The sequence below is a fragment of the Gallus gallus genome, chromosome 1 (assembly GCF_016699485.2).
Source record: "Gallus gallus isolate bGalGal1 chromosome 1, bGalGal1.mat.broiler.GRCg7b, whole genome shotgun sequence".
Taxonomy (NCBI): domain Eukaryota; kingdom Metazoa; phylum Chordata; class Aves; order Galliformes; family Phasianidae; genus Gallus; species Gallus gallus.
In genome coordinates, this window is record NC_052532.1 from 161,769,355 (window position 1) to 161,777,957 (window position 8,603).

An 8,603-nucleotide genomic window follows, 5' to 3' on the forward strand; every position below is an offset into this window, starting at 1 on the left:
TGATTCTATGACAAGATTAAGATTTTTTTTTTTTCTTGAAGGAAAAGTTTTTGCTTCCCTGTGTGATATGATAAAATGAGAACACATGATTTTCTGCCACAAAGATCCACTGGATTCCAAGACAGCTGGAAATTGCCCATGCAGCTCTATTTGTGCACCTTCCCCCTCAGAACACTTCCATTTTGTGCAGACACAAAGTCTTGTCTACACTCCTTAAGTTGAGCCAGCTTCTACTTCTCACTCTTCCTGCTGGCACCCACAGCACATCAAAGAATCATAGACACATTAAGGTTGGAAAAAGTCATCCAGTTGAACTGTCAACCCATCAGCACTATGCACACTAAACCATGTCACTCAGTGACACATCTACATGTTTCTTGAACAACTCCAGGGACTGTGATTTTACCATTTTCTTGGGCAGCTAATGTTTGACTACTGCTTTGGAGAATAAATTTTTCTTCACATATAACTTGAACCTTCCTTGGTGCAACTTGAGACAATTACCTCTCATCCTATCACTGTTACCTGAGAGAAGAGGCTTACTCCCACATCATCACAAGCTCTCTTCAATTAGTTGTAGAGAGTGATAAGGTCTTCCCTGAGCCTCCTCTTCTCCAGACTGAACAATCCCAGTTCCCTCAGCTGCTCCCCCTAAGACTTGTGTTCCAGACCCTTCACAGCTTCATTGCCCTTCTCTGGACAAACACCAGGGTGTCAATGACTTTCTTGTAGCAAGAAACCGAACACAGTCCTCATTCCACAGGAATAGTTTTTACATACATTTGCTTCCTCTTTACAGACAGGAACACCTCCATCCCCTGCTGGTCCCACTGCCTCCCTCCACACACAGCCCACGCCACGCAGACACAAGCGCTCCATCTCGCTCAGCGCGGCCTCACCACCCGCTGCCCGCCCGTAACTATTGGACGAACCCCCTCCCTCCCCGCAGCGGCCCTCCCGAGAGGAGGGGGAGTGTCGTGGGCGGTGCGCTCAGCGCAGCCCAGCCCAGCGCGGCGGCGGCGGCGGTGGCGGTGGCGGCGGCGGCGGCGAGGGAATGGGCTGCCGCGGGGAGGAGAGGCGCCGGGCGGGCGGCGGAGCGGGCGGGCGGCTCGGGCGCAGCCGGCGGCCTGGCATGGGGTCCCCGGGCGGTTGCAGCAGCCCCAGCGCCCGCGGCAGCCTGCAGGTGAGGGCTGGGGCGGAGGGAGGGGAGGTGCCGCGTCCTGCCTCCCGAGCCCGACTTCGCACGCAGCAGCAAAATTCGGATGATATCTGTTAGGGGCGCATATGTATATAGGTATTGGGGATATTTTATTTATTCTCATTTTTATTCTTTTTTTTTCCCCTCTCGTCTCCGATCTCCACAGATCAGAGCTACCGTTAAAAGTTTTGTTGTTGCTGCGTTGTAGCGGGTGGCTGCGAAGATGGGAAAGGGTGGTGAAAATAAAATAAAATAAAAATAAACAAATAAAAGCGGGGGAAGGAGGAAAAGTCCTCCATGGAAACGACGACACCCGAAGTTACTTCGGGAGTCCATTTCCCTTCGCGGAGGGCTGGGGACGCGCTTGCCAACCGACGCCGGCAACTTCCAGCGCGCTGCCGCTCCGCGGCTCCGCTGCTCCGCTGCACCGCTGCTCTGGTCGCGATGTGAGCTGGTGCCTGGCGGAGTTTGGGGCTTGGGGGCGGCCGTGGGCCGTAGTTGGACTTGGGCTGTAGGGTGCCCGGGCATGCGGAAAGAGCGAGGCTTTGGGCCGCTGGATGGGGTGGAGGGGAGCGAAGGACGTGTTTCACATGGAAAGGGGAGTGGGCGAGGCGGTGTTTGAGGGTCTACTCGGTGGAAGGGTGAGTGCTGCTGATGGGAAAGAGGAGAAGCTCAGCTGGATGGAGAGGGCGAGAAGAGGGCAGATGGCTCATCGGGAGTACAAGTACTGCTGGGTGGGGGTATTGGTGCCCTTGGGTCATCCCTGGCTGTGAGTATGTGCTGTGGGGAGTGCAGCTGGTGTTGCCTAGAGGGTACAGATGGTGATGCCCTGGGAGTAGCTGCTGTACTGGGGTGGGGGAGGGGAGAGGGGGAAAAAGAGGGGGGAGAGGTAATGGCTTCTGGTTGCAGATGCTGCACTCCCAGCTCGCAGTGGCTGTAGGGGAGGTGGTGGGCAGGGGGTGGCTGCCTCCTGCCTCTCCTCCTTCTCTAACACCACTCTCCCCCCACACTCCTGTGCTTCTCTCTCCCCAGCACTTGCTCCTCTTCCTGCTCTTCGTTGGACCTTTCAACTGCTTTGCCAGTTACAGCCGTGCCACCGAACTCTTCTACAGCCTCAATGAGGGGCTGCCTGCCGGTGTGCTCATTGGCAGCCTAGCCCGTGACCTGCGGCTGCCCACAGCTGGGGGGCAGCGCCCTGCAGCTCCCCAGCCTCCCCTCTCCTTCACCCTGGCTTCTCGTGGCTTGGGAGGACAGTATGTGCATCTGGACAACCGCTCTGGAGAGCTACATACTTCAGCTTTGGAGATTGACCGAGAGGCTCTGTGCATGGAGAGCGGTGGATCCACTGTCCCTGGAGAGGGAGATACTGTATCCTTGTCTTCCTCCTCATCCTCACCTGACTCATGCCTCCTTCTGCTGGATGTGCTGGTACTGCCACAGGAGTACTTCCGCCTGGTGAAGGTGAAAATTGCTATCCGTGATGTCAATGACAATGCTCCCCGCTTCCCTGTGCCCCACATCCACCTCTCAGTACCTGAGAATGCACCTGTGAACACCCGTCTGGCTATCGAGCACCCTGCTCTTGACCCTGATGTGGGCACCAATGGTGTCCAGACCTACCGTCTACGAGATAACTATGGTGTGTTCACCCTGGATGTGGAGGAGAATGAAAGTGGAGAGCGAACCCCCTACCTGATTGTCATGGGGGCTCTGGACAGGGAGACAAGGGAGGAGTATGTCACAGTCATCATTGCTGAGGATGGGGGCACTCCTCCTCTTGTGGGTAGTGCTACCCTTACTATTGGCATCAGCGACATCAATGACAACTGCCCCCAATTCAGTGACACACAGCTCAACATCACTCTTTATGGGAATTCCAGCCTGGGAACACACGTGGCCACTGTCCATGCAGTAGACCTGGACCTTGGATCCAATGCACAAATCACCTATTCCTACAGCCAGAAGGTCCCTCAGCCATCCAGAGATTTGTTCCATCTGGATGAAAGCACAGGAGTCATCACACTATCCAGTAAGGTTGATGGGAACACTCCAAGGCTTCACAGGCTGATCATACTGGGCAATGGTCCTGGTTGTATCCCTGCTGTTATCACAGTGCTAGTGACCATCATCAAAGTCATGATGAGGCCACCTGAAGTTGTCCCTCGTTTCATAGCTAATGAAATGGAAGGAGTGGTATACTTAAAGGAACTGGAGCCTATCAACACACCAATAGCATTTTTTACCATCAAAGACCCTGATGAAAAATATAAAGTCAATTGCTATTTGGATGGTGATGGGCCTTTCAGGCTTTCACCGTACAAGCCATACAACAATGAATACCTGTTGGAGACCACAAAACCTTTAGACTATGAGACACAGCAGCTATATGAAATCTCTGTAGTTGCATGGAACTCTGAAGGATTTAATGTAAACAAAGTAATAAAAATACAAGTTTTGGATGACAATGACAACTCACCAATTTTCTCTCAACAGCTGATAGAATTATCAATTGAGGAAAATAACGTTCCCAACGCTTTCTTGACCAAACTGCATGCTACAGATGCTGACAGTGGAGAAAGAGGGGAAGTGTCCTATTTTTTAGGGCCTGATGCCCCTTCCTATTTTTCCTTAGATAAAACCACAGGAGTTCTTACAGTTGCCACTCAGCTGGATAGAGAAGAAAAAGAGAAATACAGATATACTGTGAAAGCAGTAGATTCTGGATTCCCTCCAAGAGAATCAATAGCAACTGTCACCATCACCGTACTGGATAAAAATGATAATAGTCCAAGATTTATCAATAAGGATTTCAGCTTTTTTGTGCCAGAAAACTTTCCAGGTTTTGGTGAAATTGGAGTTATCAGTGTCACAGATGCTGATGCAGGACAAAATGGATGGGTTGCTCTTTCAGTTCTGAATGGAAGTGATATTTTTGTCATAGATACTGGAAAAGGAGTTTTGAGAGCTAAAGTCTCTCTCGATAGGGAGCAGCAAAGCTCCTATGTTCTGTGGATTGAAGCAGTTGATGGTGGTGATCCTGCTTTGTCTTCTACTGCAAAAATAACAATCCTTCTTCTAGACATAAATGACAACCCGCCCTTGGTCTTGTTTCCTCAGTCCAATATGTCTTATTTGTTGGTTCTTCCTTCTACCCTTCCTGGCTCTCCTATCACTGAGGTCTATGCTGTTGACAAGGACACTGGCATGAATGCAGTCATTGCATACAGCATCATAGGAAGAAGAGGCCCCCGACCAGAGTCATTTAGGATTGACCCTAAAACTGGTAATATCACCTTGGAAGAGTCACTCATGCAAAATGACTATGGTCTGTATCGGCTACTTGTAAAAGTTAGTGATCATGGTTATCCAGAACCGCTCCATTCCACTGTCATGGTGAATCTTTTTGTCAATGACACTGTTAGCAATGAGAGCTACATTGAAAGTTTGTTAAGAAAGGAGCCTGATATCAATATAGAAGAGAAGCAGCCACAAATATCCGTAGAACCTACACATAAAAAAATGGAGTCAGCATCCTGCATGCCTACCTTAGTAGCTCTGTCAATAATAAGCTTGGGTTCAATCACTTTAGTAACTGGGATGGGCATTTACATCTGTCTAAGAAAAGGGAAAAAACACCACAGAGCAGATGAGAACTTGGAAGTACAAATCCCATTAAATGGAAGAATTAACCTGCACATGTTGGAGAAGAAACCAGTGGAGATTTCTAACATTTGATATTTCCTTGTGGATAATCCAAATCAATATCTGAGAAACCTTGGACAACTCTGAAACAGCTAGCCGTGGGCTATATTGACAGGTTACAGTGAAGGACCGCTAATTTATAACTTAATATAATTGTAAATAGCTGTTTACAATTTTTTAAACTCAAGTTCAGTGTACAGCTTTTTTATGGAACCTTAGTACTAACAGCTAGCACCATGTCTATAAAAGCATAGACATCATTTGCAGCTTTCATTAATCAGTATGATCAGAGACCGAAAAAAAAGGGGAAGGTAAGAATTCTTTAAGCTTAAAAAGTCTTTTTAACCACAAGAGGGCATCAGACGCTCCAGAGCAGGGAACTGTCCATGAGATAAACAGAGTATATTTTAAATATATCGGTTTTAGCATAAAGTACACATCAGCATACAGACAGTTACACACACAAGAAGAGAAATGTCTGTCCTGATGTATGTATAAATAGAAGAATAAGAATATTAAAATGCACTATTAAAAATAATAATAATAATAAAAAAAAAAACAAACATAAAAAAACGGAATGTTTATTACCTCATAAGTAAAGCTTACACAGTAGGATAGAAAAGGCATTAACAAGAAGTGCAATTCCTGTTGAGAAAGAATGCAAGATACTGTAATGAGAATCGGAACTGCTGTGACATTCCATCTTTCATTTGCTCCAGATTTCACCCACATTATCATTTGTTCCAGCAGTATGCTGGTCATTTCTATGAAAAATTATATTTAATGTTTCCTACAGGAAATAAAGACAAAAGCCCATGATCATCCTCATAAACATGCCAGATGCAGGGAAGCAAGGGAATGGCTGAATCTTTCATTATCACAGAAGTAACACTTTTTGTACTTTGAGCAATGTCGGTAGTACTCCATCAGTTTGGTTGTGCAATAGATTTTTCATGTGATATTTCTGAATCTGATCTGCCAGACGAAAACAAAAAAATCTCTTCATATTCTAGAGAATTATAGGACTTAGTTTGTACTGACTGTTGCTCCTTTCTGGATTGGTATTTCATGTGAAAGATCTTATTTCTGACTTTTGGCTACCATTCCTGGCTCCTTTTCATTGGCTTTGATTTTGGATTAGATCCAAAATCTGACTTGTCAGACTGGTGGCATATTTTCTTGATAATTTATTCTTTGCTGCACCCTCTGCAGCAAAGCAGCAGGTTTATCAGTGATGTCTCACTTTCACTTAGTTTTGAGAGCTGAAAACTATCTTTTGTATGATGATTACATCAGATTTCTGTGTGAACAAGGTAAATTAGTGTTATGCTTAAAACTGATTATTTTGATTTCTGGCATCATATGTCTGTAATGTACCAAAAGTGTTTATATGTCTGTAAATTAAAGCTATATATTTTCTTAATAATTCATTTTCTCTCTCTGTCTTATAATGCTTAGCACTATTTATATAACTGGCTACGTTATAGCTCATTTTATTTCCCAGAATTAGTACACTTTGATTCGTTGAGGGTTTGTGCCGTGCTTTCTGGTACTGCTAGCAAACACAATTTTATTTCAGCTGATGTAAGTTGGGCAGCAGCTAATACCTGATTTAAGAGTGTGGAGTGCAATTTGAGGTTGTGGGTTTTTTTTTTCGTTTTCTATCTGTGAGTGGCACATTGCTTCACCTTGGGCCTATTGAAACATTCTTATCGATAATGATTCTACTTAGTCTATGTAAGTGTTTTAAGATAATGCTCAGACTTTGCCATTCTACCTATTCAAAATAGGTATTCTTTTTTTCAATTTAGAATATTTTCTGTTTATACACAGTTTGTTAGCTGTGTTTCATAAAAAAATAATTCAAGCCTGTCAAAGGTTTGTGTATAATCACTTCTTTCATTTATTTTAATATTATGAAAGTACGAGAATGCTGCATATTCCTGAAATTCATTTCTCACAAGGAGACACTGCTTATTATTTCTGAAGAAAAAATGGAATTAATTCTTTGGACCTGGCTTCTGTATTACATAAACTCTGTGGGAGGGAAGCTGGATCTTCTGCATTTTTTTGCTTTGTTAAGGAGACAAAGTAACTGATAAAAGGAGGACAGGATTCTTTTCATTGCTCTTTTATTATTTGAATTAGAAGTCCAATGTCTTCTCAAGATGATACAAACAGGAACAAACCCATGAGTTATGAAATACAGTTAAACCTGATCCTGCAACGTGTGTTCCTATGACACTAGGCAGATATCTTCATCCCAGTTTCACAAAAACAAACTTACACCTCTTTAATTAAACTCACTGAGTTTAAATGTGCTGCTCTTCTTGTAGCTTTTCTTTGGTTTGTTTCATTAAGGCATGTTATTAATGAGTAATAAAATGTAATGGTATGAGCCTGTAAAAACCAAAGTACTGCTTGCAGAGCATTTTTCTCCCATAATTTTCCACACATTTAAAGAAAGCCAGTTTGAAATCACACCTGCAACCATACTAGCACCACTACTTGTAAAAATGCCTTTAACCAGAATGACTTCATATGGTAAGAGTATATTTCTCTCTTTCTGTGAGCAGCCTTTAGGTAGGAAATGCCACTGAAGGTGGTAGTAAAATATGCATAGTGAGCTTTGTTTAAAAAAAAAAAATACAGAACAAAACACCAAACCAGACAGCTGGCAGCAGCAAGCAGTAAGTATGCAATTTGAAGCCTAACAGTGCTCAAAAATCAGAAATCATAAATTCATAGCACCTGGGTTTGGTTGGTGTTTTTTTTTTGTTTGTTTGGTTTTTTTTTTTGGTTTGTTTGTTGTTTTTTTTTCCTTCAGAAAAAGTACTTATTCCTTCTCAGTGGAAAAATGCTTGATAACAGCTATACAGCAGACATTTCTGTGACCTTGCTGTTTCCAAAGTATCCCTTACAGAATTTCCTTTCACACAAGTAAATAAATAAATAAATGAGTATAACTAAAGTAAATTAGACTCAAGTATAAAAGGCCTATTTTATTACCACATTGTGGCAGCGCACTTGCCAAAATAGATGCAAATCTTGTCGACACTGGTAGCTGAGCTGGCACAAAAATAAATGTCTCATTCATTTATAATATCCATTGAACAATCTTGCAGCAAGTATGTGCTCTTAGTTCATTTTAATGAAAAAATGAGATTGTCCTAAACTTTATATTGCCAAAGCCTCCTGAACTTCCTATGCAAATTCATTAGAATTAGCAAATTAAAAGTATATTAAAAAATAAAGAAGAAAATGGGCAGAGAGCCCAGTGGCAGTGGACAGAGAAAATCAGCTCAGTCTTCTCATTTTCTGTTGCCTTTTTTTTTTTTTCTTTTCTTTTTTTATTTGAAAGGTCTAGGAGTCCCATTACTCTTTGAAGTTACTGTTTGATGCAAAATTAACCTAACACCTGGCTGAATATCAATAAAGGATGAGACCTGAAAATGTGGAAAGGGAATTAGAGCATTTTGCTTTTTCCTGTGTCAAAACTCAGAAAACAATCGTATGGCCTTTTAAGTCTATTTTTTCAGTACCCAGGTTCAAACAAAACTGCACTAGAGTCCATTGAGAACAATAGAAAATCTGTCATGATCTTAATGGAATGTCTGATGAGAGGCTACAGTGTTAGAGCAAAAATTGGCCTCCAGGAAAGCAGTGACAGATCCATGGTTGCTGACTGGGATTTCATTGTAAT

General features: G+C 43.4%; 1 protein-coding gene across 1 annotated transcript; it reads left to right on the forward strand.

Moving 5' to 3' along the window:
- The first annotated feature begins 1,062 nt into the window (after positions 1-1,062).
- Positions 1,063-6,323, forward strand: PCDH20 (protocadherin 20). Its single transcript, XM_004938656.5, has 2 exons — positions 1,063-1,183; positions 2,231-6,323. The coding sequence occupies exons 1-2, from the start codon at positions 1,133-1,135 to the stop codon at positions 4,931-4,933; spliced, it is 2,754 nt and encodes a 917-aa protein (XP_004938713.1). The 5' UTR covers positions 1,063-1,132; the 3' UTR covers positions 4,934-6,323.
- Positions 6,324-8,603: the final 2,280 nt, after the last annotated feature.

Coding starts and splice junctions, on each gene's coding strand:
- PCDH20 (XM_004938656.5), top strand. CDS start 1,133: ATGGGGTCCCCGGGCGGTTGCAGCAGCCCCAGCGCCCGCGGCAGCCTG. Junction 1,184..2,230: donor GCGCCCGCGGCAGCCTGCAG/GTGAGGGCTGGG, acceptor CTCTCTCCCCAG/CACTTGCTCCTCTTCCTGCT.